Source organism: Malus domestica, chromosome 09 (genome assembly GCF_042453785.1).
Source record: "Malus domestica chromosome 09, GDT2T_hap1".
Lineage (NCBI taxonomy): Eukaryota > Viridiplantae > Streptophyta > Magnoliopsida > Rosales > Rosaceae > Malus > Malus domestica.
Window position 1 is genome coordinate 12,411,524 of NC_091669.1, and position 12,510 is coordinate 12,424,033.

The window sequence follows — 12,510 nt, forward strand, 5'->3', positions numbered from 1 at the left end:
TTTGCTTTTTGTTTTATATTTTGACCAAACAGGTATTCTTTCCTATTTAAGGATAAAAAAAATGATTGTGTAAACTAACCCGCGTGGTGTCCAAGTTGATGTCTATCTCAGTCGACGGTATCTTTAAAAAGTTTCATTAAAAAGTTTTAGGGTCACAAACTTCATTAAAAATTTTTAGATAGAAATGTCCTCAAAACAAAAAAATTTCAAAAACAACCCAAAATAATGTAAATGTATTTTTATCATTTTAACAGTAATTTTTAATAATTAATTCTTTTTGTATAATTTGTTTTTATTTTAATTAGTACCTCGCAATAGGTTAGCAATAATGTAATTCAACCAGTTGTTTATTAAATATTATTTTCTCTATTTTTAAACACGTTCAAAACATCTTAAGAGGCGTGTAATGCCGGTTATAAAAAAAAAAATCTTTCGCATGCGCTTAATAATGTGATTAAATTAGTTATCAAATAATTGTTTATTTATTTATTTTAACAAACGATATTATCTACACTAAAGGAGATGAGTGGGCTTAGCCTCACAATAGGTTAGCAATAATGTGATTCAATCAGTTGTTTATTAAATATTATTTTCTCTATTCTTAATGTAAATTCAATAGAATGTAGATGGAAATTGAAAAACTGATTTATTATGTGAATTCAACTGCTTTGATTGGTTTGTGATGGGATTTTTTTTCTACCATGATCTAAGATTATTCATTTACTTCAAATATTTGACTTTCCCTTTGTCAATTCAAGCATATAAATACATTTAAAATATATAAATCGCGCGTAGCACGCCGTGATTCAAAAAATGCCTTCTGTATGCGTGTGAATGCGTGCATGAAGGCTAGTGCTAATTAAAGTGAAAGTACTCTTACTGCAGATTTGTTGCATGTGTTTGCAAGTCCCTCCCCCGGCCCCCCTATGCATACAGTGTTGTTACGAGCATGGTCTCCTTTATATATTTACTTGTGTTTCTCTTCTTGTTTCTTTGCCTTTGTGCCCTAGCTAGCTAATGGACGTGGTTATCCAACGTCGTTGCAAGGCTATTATCACCCAGCTCAAACATTTTGAAATAAAGCATATATATGTGCATGGAAAGAACATGTACGGTGACAGATTTTCTGACTGAGTTGAGTTTGTCCATTGATGTAGTGTAGGATCCTCCTTTGAATTTGCGTATGCCCTCTCTTTTCGGTTAATTATCTCTTCGGATGAACTAGCTGGAGTTGTCAGGCCGAAGGCCGCTTTTATATGCCTAATGAGTTTTTGAGTTGAGTTTTTGAGAAGTGACTACCAAATAAGAATCTTGAACTTAATTGTGACTCAAAATTTGTTTTTGAGTTAGAAGATGTAGAATTCAATTTCAAAATACCGAACAGGCCCTTCACTTTTTAAATCTTTTATTTGTACCCTTAATTTTAAATTTTGATACGTAGCCTAAGGGCTGGTTTTGTATTCCTGTGCTTTGAAAAAAAAAATGCTTCTACTTTGCTGTGAGAATAAGCTCATTTTTGCTGCTTCATGTTTTCAGCTTTTTTTCACAAAAAACTATGAAAATAAGTTGTTTTTGCACCTCAGTACCAAACCAGTACTTAATTAATCACGTTGGCCGTACCTTTTGTGGGTACTTAACATTTTTTTCCTTTCAACTTTGAGATTGGTAGATTACTATCAAAAGTGTCCCCAGGCGATGCTGCGGGTTTTAAAACCATATAAAACATATAGAAAGTTATAAATGTATATACAATAGGCAATACTATTTACATACATTTGAAAATCTTACAACTCTATTTACAAAAAAAGGAACAAAATAAGAAATAATTTTGGCAATACCATTTATATACGGTGACTTCATATTATGCAAAATTTGTGCAGACCCATTTTAAGAATAACATTATGTGATTCTTCATTGTACATATAATTAAATTGTTACCCCATTCTTCAACACTATCAATCTGTTTTTGCCTGGCTTACCGTCTCAATAACAAATCTCTCCCACTGAACACAAACACACACAACCAACTACAACTTCATTAAACTGGTTCTACAAAGTTTGAATTGATGGTACACAATTCTGTGATTAGATGGGTCAAGCAAAACCGTATGCTTTTCATGCTTATCTAGGTTCAAGTGTATCCCTAATCTATACATTACCTATGAAATCCTTGTAATTCACAATGAACATGTTCTGCTCAGGATCAGTGGTGTTGGAGAATCATCCCACTGCACATACACAACCCCACGAAAATTGAAAGATACTTAGAATGAAGGCATGAGAAATTTAGATTTATTTCTAGCTTTTGAATTAAATAAAATCAAGCAACAAAATACGCAAAAACGTGCATAAGAAAAAAAAAAGTGTGTGAAAATCATTTTCCTTTGAGTAAAATGAAGAAATTACATGAATTGGGCCTGGGAATTTTGTTCGAAAATGTCAAAAATCATGCAGAATTAAGGGCCTTCTTGATTGGGATGAGCGGAGTGGGCGAAATGGGCACATTGGGATGTATTTGTAGATCAAGACCTGGTGTTCTAGCTCCATCCATTAGATTGAGTGAAAGGTCCTCTGCCTCCTGCTATACTCCATTGCATGGCAGCAACTCCATTACTCAACTCCCACTATTATGCCCTGAAACACAACCAGAAATCGGAAAACCGAAAAAAAAATAAAAAATATATTTGAAGTTGAAATTTTTTTTTAAAGAAAATTAAGCAATTCAGAGCCTTTGAAATTGGCCAAAAAACAGGAGAACTAAGCTTCTACACCTATAGTGAATATATTATGTGAACGTGGTTCTTGCTCTCTTTCTCTCAACATCACGATTATGAAACCTTCGACATAATCAAGAAAAAAATTTCTAAAGCCCAATTACATTAAATCACAAATTCAAAACATTATTTTAACATGCAATTATCGAAACATAAATACATAACTATAAATAAATCTTCACAGTTTTGGAGGAGAGCAGAGAGGAGGAGATGTGCGACCACCATGAAGCTCCAGAAGGTTTTCTAGTTGACCAGGAAGGAAGAAATCACGGATCATATGACTTTTTGTTCAATTTTCATAGACTATACAAATTGTTCAAACAGATAATTCGGGTCTTTTAACAAATATTTAACAGATAGAACTCAAAAATTTTAAGAACGAAAACAAAAGGTTCGAAATTTACTTAAACCCAACAATAACAGACGAAATTAAAATTAATTAGAGCAAAGTCGGTACAAATTCGAAATTCCAAAAACCAAAATTATATGCAAAATATCAAAATTTATAACACAAAGAACTCACCAAAATCGAATCAAATGGAGAGAATGAACCATCAGGATATGAGGAATGAGGCAAGGCAGGGGCCACTATGAGTGAGTTTTGGGTTGTGGATTTCAAATTTCTCATTCGGGGAAAGGATGAGGATTCTAGGTTGGGGAAAGCAAGGAGCAGGGAGAAAAAGGAGGATGCCCAAAAAAGCAAAACGATTTCTAGGCTTTGATGGAGTCTGTAGCCAGTTGGACTTGCTAGAGTGTTTTATCACTGTGCTGTTGAAGAGAAAGAATGACACCTAAGAACTCAACAGAAAGAATGGCAACCTTTTAATAACACAAACTAAGCAAGGGTAAAATCGGAATGACACTGTGCTTATGAACAGTGTTTCAGTTGATTTTCAGTTTTAGTATATATTGAATTTTCTAAACAAAAATGAGACTGGCACACTATTTAGTACTATAGTTTAATGATATTCTTTTTTATTTGTAAGTTGTAAGTAAAAGGTCTTAGGTTCGATTCTCGCCAAAGGTGAATTATTTGAACCACATTATTGCTAACTCATTGTGAGGCTAAGCTTACCCCATCCCCATAGTGTAGGTAATATCGCCTTGTAAAAAAAGGTTAATTTTGATGCATGAAGATCTAGAACTATGTTTTAGAAAAATATTAAGAGATGGGTTTCACCCATTTATTGTGTGAAAACGTAATTATCCACGAAAATTTGAATAAATTATGAGTAATATCAATGTGCAAGTGTGACAGTCCAAAAGATTATTCAGCATAACATATTCCCAACGACCAAATTAGTTTCACGAAGCCTAAGACGGGACCAACCAACTTGAGTCAATACATAAAGAAAGTTAAATAGTTTTATACAAGCAATACTAAATTTAAAGGAGGGGGAAGTTGAACTCGGGACTTTACGTAGATGAGCGAATACATTTAATCAAGTAAGTTACAACTTACGAGTCCCTTGCATATTCCTTAATTAGTTCTTTATCCGATAGATTCACTTGTAGGAGATATTTGTGTATTTTGTAGATTAAAAATAGGAAGGCATGGAAATTGCAAAAGAATCTTCAAGAGGGCAATCTAAACTGTATAAACCGGTCTGTACTATTGAGTTCAAACAAGCAAAAGGTCTCCAGTTTTAATGGACGAAGGCAATGTTCAAATTTTACCTGTTGCTATTGAAACAAATTTGGACCTCTTTTTCTTTTATTTCGAGCCGAAACAAAACAATGATATCCTTTTACGACATGCGGGATCGATGATGTGGTGACAAGGAATAAAATATCGGTAATATCGGAAATATCGGTAGTTCGAAAACACGGAAATATCGATGGAAATATCGGGATAATATCGATATCGATAAAAATTACATGGAAACCACGGAAATTGTAAGAAAAACTTAGAAATTTTTATTGAAACTTTGCAGGATGTTTATTTAGTCAATTATCTATTAGTTTATCACAAAAAATTGGAAGGAAATGCATTGCATGATAGATTTAACATTATCAAGTTGATTATATAGCGAGCTGACAAACATTGTGAATGTATAAAATATGTAGTAATTAATGAAAGAAATTTAAACACACCAATTGGGGCTTATTGCGGCAAGTTTTTTAGATATGACCTCGCATCAAGTCGTCTTTTGTGTTAATTTGTAATCTTAACTGGTTTTGTTGTGTTGTGTCAATTAGTTAAATTAAGCGGTACATCCAATTGGGGCTTATAAACATTTTAATTCTCCTTAAACATTCTAAACCAAATCTAACAAGGATCAATTACAATTCTAATACGATGTTGTAATTACTTGGAGTTTTTTAGGGCAATATGTAACACCCACCCCCATTTATAAAGATATATTTGTGTAATTATCCCCTAAACATTTTAATATATCAAATTGGTCCTCTTTGACTACCAATTAGGATCCAAAACATTGGATCCCTTTCTTTCTGAAGTGGCCACGTGACAGCCCCCCTCCACTCTTCTCTTTTCTCTCTCTGTTCTCCCGTGACTCCCTTCTTATTTTCTTCTTCTTTCTGTTTTCTTTTCTTTTTCTTCTGTCTCCCTCTCGGCTCTCTCTCATATCTCCCTCATCTCTCTTCTCTGCACCGCAGCACGCACGCACCCATCTCCCTGCGAGGAACATCACCATCACCATCTCGTCCGTCGTCCCCATCGGCGCTCTCTACTCCCTCTCCCTCTGGCTCTCCAACTTCGCCTACATCTTCCTCTCCGTCTCCTTCATCCAGATGCTCAAGGTCCTCATGCCCGTCGCCGTCTACTCCATCGGCGTCGGCGTCGCCTTTCAAGCAATGTCGCGATAATATCGCTAATATCGCGATATTATTGCTAATATCGCGATATTATCGATATTATCGATATTATCTCGATTTTTTTACGAAAACCTATTGGATGTGTGGAAATATCGGACTCCGAAAAAAACAATAATATTGACGAAATATCGTCGCTATTATCGATTTTTTATACCTTGGGTGACACAACTTAGGAACATGTTACGCGATGCTCAAATCATGAAAAGTTTGGCTCCAACAAATATTTTTGTGAGAAAATTCTTTCAACATTTTATTTAGCAGTAAGTACACATAACAACTCAATCTTTAAGGTTGAGTCTGAATTGATTCAGGCCTTTAAAAAAAAATTTCAAATAAATATATATTGTTTTGAAAATTGCACATTTGTTAAATCACTAGAGTCAAGTGACATCCTCAGCAAAGTTAAGGCCTGGTTTGGTACTGAGGTGATTCTGAAAAAAGCTGGTATAAAAAAAAGCTGGGAGCTTTTTTTGTGTTTGGTAAACATTCAGCTTCAGTTTTTTTTCACAGTTTTGGGTGAAAAAAAGCCAAAAACAAGAAGTTGCAAAACCCAGCTTTGAAAAACCGGCTTTTTTTTCACATTTGTTTTACATAAAAGTTTACCAAACACTATAATACTGCTTTTTTTTTTCAAAAGCATTTTTACAAAAAAAGTTTACCAAACACTCTACAAATTTATTTCACAGCCACTTACTCTCACAACATAGGAGAATCAGTTTTTTTTCAAAACACAGCAATACCAAACCAGCCCTAAGTCATGACGTGGACAAATAAATTGAAGGGCATGGCCCAAAGCTGGCAGTTTTAGCCAAACTAGTATAGGGTTAAACTTGGCTAAAACGGGTTAATTTGAGGATCCATAACTGACGTGTATGTGAAAACGCAAACTTGCCCTATAAGTATATTTGTCCCAAGGCATTATTTAAATCTAGTAAATGTCCAGTTTTACAAAACATTAATTAGGTAGGTATTTGGAATGCTTAAAAATTTAGATGTTTGTGGGTATTTAACATTTTACCTGTGTTGGTTTATTAATTACTCAATGAGAAATGTCAAAAAGACTTTCTCTCAAAATGTGAGATTCTTCATGAATTCTCCCTCACAAAACATCATATTTTTTATATTAAAATATAACGTTGGTACGAAAATTCCATGAGATGATAAAGAATTCATAAAGAATGAAGACTCATCATAACATTTCTCTTGACGACAAGCTTTCATTGAAAAAATGATAAGAAAAAGTTGGCCAAAAGTAGTTTGCTATGTACACCTGTTCGTGTTTGATAGGCTAACCCTGTTTTTCTTTACACTAGTACAAAAGCACAGCTTCACTTCACCCCACTCCCCACAAACACCCCCCCAGACACACACTATTCCCCTGAAAAAATATTCCCCCTCTCTCGTCTGCCCTAAAAGATGAGCTCTTCGGAACCGCCCAAGCCTCCCGCTGATGGGAAGAAAAGAAAATCAATATTCTCATCAGCTGAAGGGGAAAGCAAACTTCAAAAACTCTCTTCGGAACCGCCCAAGTCTCCCGCTGATGGGATGAAAAGAAAATCAAAATTCTCTTCAGCTCATGGGGAAAGCAAACTTCAAAAACTCTCAAGTAAGTAGTGGATCCTATTTCAAAACACTAAAAGTCTCCATCTTTTCAGCCTTTTGGGATTTTAATGCTTGTGTTCTCTTATTTTTGTTTTTTTTAGTTTCTTCTGGTGATGGTGGCAGCAGCGTTCATCAAGCAGCTAAAGCTAAAGGTCAGATCTTGTTTTCCATCTTTTGTTTCAAAGTTGTCATTTTTAATGCATGGGGCTTCTGATTCTATATGTTTCAACTTGTTTTTGGAATATAGTGTTGTGTGATCTCCAAAAAAGTTGGCACCTTTTTCATTTTTTCTTCTTGTTTCCAGTTTCTTGCTTTATTTTATTTTATTTTCCTTAAACCCCTATATGAAATTGAGAGATTCTTATCATATTTCTTCCAAAGTTGTTAGACAAAAACTAAAACGAAAATGTTTCATCTTTCCGGGCGTTTTGGGATTTTAAATATGTTTTTTTTTTAATTTTTTTTAGTAGTTTTTTCCGGTGATGGCAGCAGGTTAAGTTGTGAAGTTTATTTCGTTTTCAACCGATCTGTTACCAAACCTTATTTGTTGTTATTAGGGATCGAGGAGGAGAAGGAGGCTGTTGATGAAAAAAACAACTGAACAGGCTGATGATGAGGAAACACAAGAGGATCGTGCTGATGAGGAACCAGAGGAGGATGAGCCAGACGAGGTCCTTGTGCTAAATGACCCTGATCGCTGGCCAGAGAGGCGTCCGGTGGCGAGGAGACCAACTGGTTCACCAGATTCCGACGAGATGCTGGGCGATGATGGATATGACGATTGAGTGATGATTTACCCCTTACAAATTCATGATGAAAGTTAATATGTTTAAGACTAAAAGTTTAGTTCCGCGTAGTTAACATGCTAGCTACTTATATAGTTAATTATCCACTCATAGTTAGGTACTCTTGGCCTCTGGTTGGACCAGATCAGAGAGGTTTATGGAGCTTCTTTATGCTACTGATGAAATGAAGACCCAACTTATAATTAATTAAATTTTCTTCAAGACTTAATTATAATTATGCTACATACTTAATTTTTCACTAATTATAATGATGATTGTGTTGGTTGCCATCTAATCAAAGACTAAAAATCTAATTTTTCACTAACATTGGTAACAACTAACATGGTAAGGTATGCTATTATCGTGTCATTCCATGCTAATAATACAAAAATATATGCATGACCTTGTATCAGGGTTGGGGTTGAGATTTTAGAGGTCTTGTGCAAGACTTAAATGGGGATCCTTATCAGTACCAGCGCTTGACAACTCTACCAAGAAAGCATTGTGATACACACACACACACACACACACATATATATAAAGGTTTTTAGAATTTGGGGGCCCCAAAAAACGGGGGACACTAGGTGATCGCACACTTTGCACGCTTCAAGGTCGGCCCTGCCTTGTATCATTGACATAAAACGTTGGTGTATTAGTATAATGGGACTAAATAAGTTGTTTTCGTATCATAGACGAGCAAAATTAGGGGTGCACATTTTAATGGGTATATTGACCAACCGATATAAATTGGGTTGAGTTGGGTTGGGTTGGGTTCTAAACATTAGAACTTATTTTCGAGTAAAAACCTAACTCACTAGAATCACTATAATTTTTAAACTTAGTAGTATATTGAATAGATATATTCACAAACTTTAGTAACTTTTAAATGCACTTGTATATTAATACTTGCTTTGACTAGTGAAATTTATTATTAACATATAGTGATTCTTTAACATTAAATTCACATAATTTGGGCCTAATTGATGTAATTGTTGATTATTTGTCGCTCAAACTCATATTAGAGCATCTCCAATCATGCTAAAAGTTACTTTAGAAGTTCCCTAAAAAATACTCCAATCATACTCTCTAGTTTAGGGAATCATTTTTTATTCTTTGAAATTTAAGATCTCCTACGAGAATTCAGAATTCCTATCTTTGGTGGTGGATAGCGAGTGTAACTGAAGATAAAAAAAATTCAAATCCTCTCTGAAATTTAGCTACAAGCTTATTTAAGGAGCTCATTAAAGATGCACTTATGCATAAGAAAGAAACCAATTAGCCCAACCAGGGAAACACATCATACCCAAAACCGCCAAAACAATGGTTTGCCCATTTTAATAGGTAGCAATGAGCTTGAAGAATTCCAATCCGAGCCCATTGAGTTGGCCTATGAGTTGAAGTCCAACCCGACCAATCCAACTCTTATTCATCCCTAAGACCATCTCCAATGGTGACCTAAAACCTAAAAATATTTAGTCCAGAAAATTTAGGTTTTAGCCCAGAAATAGTTTTTCTACTCCAACCCTTTTGGCTTAAAATTTTAGCTCGAGATTATCAAATAATGAATTAAGGCTAATTTTTTTTTTAAAAACAAATTTATGTTGACTATCCTAAATTAATTATATGAACATTTTAACCTAAAAATATTTAAATTCAAATAAATTTTGAAAAATCACTAAATCAATACATGAAAATCATGATAAACCATATAAACTTAATACAAATGACATTTAATAAACCATATAAACTTAATACAAATGACAATTAATAAACCACATAAACTTAATATAATCGAAAACTCATAAACTTAATAATGATATCTACCATCTTGACTTGGTGATGGACTTGGGTGATAGTCTTGAGATGAATCGTGATCTTGAAATATACTCCTTGTGGCATTCCTTCGTAAAATGTCATTTTGCTTACCACGTAAGTATTTCTTCATCTCTAGAGTGTTGGTTGCCATCTAATCAAAGACTAAAAGTTTAGCTTTCTTGCTACTTAGCACTAATTATAATTATGTTACATACTTAATTATCAGGCTGCACACACACACACACACACACACAGATATATGTATACAGTCTATCTATCTGCCTATGTCCGCATGAATTAACCACACAAGAGCTCCTTTGCAGCTTATTATTATTTCTGCTAAAGCAAGAGTACTCTTACTTCAGATGTGTTGCATGTGTTTGCAAGTCCCTCCCCCGGCCCCCGTATGCGTATAGTGTTGGTGGTCTCCTATATATTTACTTGTAATTCTTTTTCTTGTTTCCCTGCCCTTGTCTCCTAGTTGGAGTCTAATCGAATTACATTGTTTACCATGTTTAAAACGAGATTCTAATAATTGATTAAGGATCTTTTGATATTTTGTTACTTGTTTAATTTTTTTCCAATATGAATTTGTAGGGTTTCTAGGGTTATCTTAGATTATAACTAGGTCATGTCGCCATTAGGTTTGCAATCAATTGATATTATTATCCATAAACTTTGGAGTTTACTCTATTTTTCGGTGAATTCCAAATTACAGGCGACTTCAGCTTATTTGGTAATGGATTCTAGCGTGAGGATTTTTGCTCAATATCACTTGTTGTGTATCCCGCTGCGTGAGGTGCGCTTGTTTTTTTTTTTTTTTTCTGTTTTTTTTTTCTTAAATAAAAAGTAAGCCCAATTTGGTTAGTTTAGCATCCATGGTCCAACTTTGACCGATCGCCGTAACGTCTTATGGAAATTAGACAGAACCCTTGGAATTTGGAAAGAGGAAAAAGTAAGCTAGCTAGGTTAAGGATTCCCCAACTCATGAAATAATTAGTACTCAGAACCCAGCAAACTGAACTCTCTCTCTCTCTCCGAGAAGGGGATTGTTGAAATTTTCCGGCTCACTGGAGTATTGAAAGGGGTTTACATATATGTATGAAGTTTTTTTGTTTTGGTTTTTTTACTGATGTCAATTATATAAGATGACCAGTGACCACACATGGAAAACCCAAAGAAATTAACGTCACCTATATATAAAGATCTCAAGAACATTGTAGCAAAATCTTAGAATTATCTGTGCATAGGTGCGATGTCGCCTACCACTCTTCTCCTCGCCATTGGCTTGGTGTGACTATTCAAACACAAATGAAATCTCTTTGATTTCTATCGACGATTACAGTTCGCGCGCATTTCAGTTCCCAATTCAAGCTCAAACGATGAACACCTACATCGCGGTTTCATCATTTCAGATTGAGATTGTGGCTGACTTGGATTTTTATTTTATTTATGTTCTTGTTTTGTATTATTTTTTTTATTTTGGGTCTTAACACATAATTGGTTAAATGGAAAGGACAAATATGTTGTAACAACCCGTTCTAGGATTTATGGAACAAAAAGGGTATTTTTGTATTTTCACTAAGTTTGGGAGATATTTTCCTTTTTAAAATGATTTTTGGGTCTTAAATGGTGTGCCCAAAGGGCCCACCCCCTGTTTTGTCCCCCGGTTCCCATCCCATTTTCCTTCTTTTTCTGGTTTTTATAACTCTCTTTCTCTCCTTCAGCTTTCTCCCCTCTTTTCTCACCCTCAAGCTCACCTCTCTCTCGGACTCTTTCCCGATCGACACCCGCACCCATAGATACAAACGCACGTAGGCCACCAACCTTTTCTCTGTACTCCTTCACCATTCAGAGAGCCTCTCCCGTACCTTTTGTTCCTCCTTTCCCTCTGCGAGTAAAAGTCTGAGACCACCCATCGATTTCTCCGGCGAGTTCCTCGTCCTTCCGATTTGGGTAAGCTTCAAAACACTCCAAATGCTTCTCTTTTCATCCTATAATTCCTTTCTGACCATGTTGTTGTGTTTTGGACGTCAACATAAGAAGAAACAACTCGGAGGGTGTTTTTCCAGTTTTACCGGCTAGTTCGACCGCTTTCGATGCATTTTTCGGTCAAACCATGACGAGTTAGATGTCATGTGAGATACCATTCTCTTCGTCTCATCGAGAACTATGATTTCCGTTTTTTGAATCACTCGATTTCGTTGAGTATTTACAAAGTTATGAACGTTTAAAGTTTGTCCCATTTTCCAGTCGAAATCCGGCCTTCTTCCCTGACGAGTAACAGGCTCCCAAGCCCAACCTTTCAAACCAGGCCCTTTGGGCCTTATCACATTAGGGCCTTTGGCCCGTTAAAACAAAACCCAACCCATTTAATTATTCTATATGTTTTCTAAAATTCAAAGTCATGTGGGCCGAGCTCTCAAGCCCAAACCCATTAGAAACCTTGAAACCCTAAGCCCTTTAAACCTTTTAAACCCGTACCCTTTTTAATTATTAAACCCCAAAGCCTTTTGAGGTCAAAACCCTAAACCCTAAACCCTAACCGGCCCAAACCCTTTATGGGGAATATTCTATTGACTTTTACAAAATTTTACCGGGATTATTCTTAGGGTAATTCGACATCCTGAATCCATTTCTGACGTCCGTATTCCCAAATTCAATTGTTATAATAGAGTTTTATTAATTGGACTCTT

General features: G+C 35.2%; 1 protein-coding gene and 1 long non-coding RNA gene across 3 annotated transcripts; one reads left to right on the top strand and one right to left on the bottom strand.

Annotated features, from left to right (window-relative positions):
* Positions 1 to 2,278: 2,278 nt before the first annotated feature.
* On the bottom strand, positions 2,279 to 3,502 carry LOC114826750 (uncharacterized). Of its 2 annotated transcripts, none has more exons than XR_003775800.2 (2): positions 3,298 to 3,467; positions 2,279 to 2,634 (listed from the first exon to the last, which is right to left on the bottom strand). It is a non-coding gene; the product is annotated as an uncharacterized lncRNA (long non-coding RNA). The 2 variants fall into 2 exon arrangements; XR_011571279.1 differs by lacking the exon at positions 2,279 to 2,634 and adding an exon at positions 2,861 to 3,017 and having other exon boundaries at positions 3,298 to 3,502.
* Positions 3,503 to 6,954: 3,452 nt separating this feature from the next.
* On the top strand, positions 6,955 to 8,221 carry LOC139188111 (uncharacterized). The gene is made up of 3 exons (XM_070805186.1): positions 6,955 to 7,218; positions 7,316 to 7,366; positions 7,772 to 8,221. The coding sequence occupies exons 1-3, from the start codon at positions 7,189 to 7,191 to the stop codon at positions 7,997 to 7,999; spliced, it is 309 nt and encodes a 102-aa protein (XP_070661287.1). The 5' UTR covers positions 6,955 to 7,188; the 3' UTR covers positions 8,000 to 8,221.
* Positions 8,222 to 12,510: the final 4,289 nt, after the last annotated feature.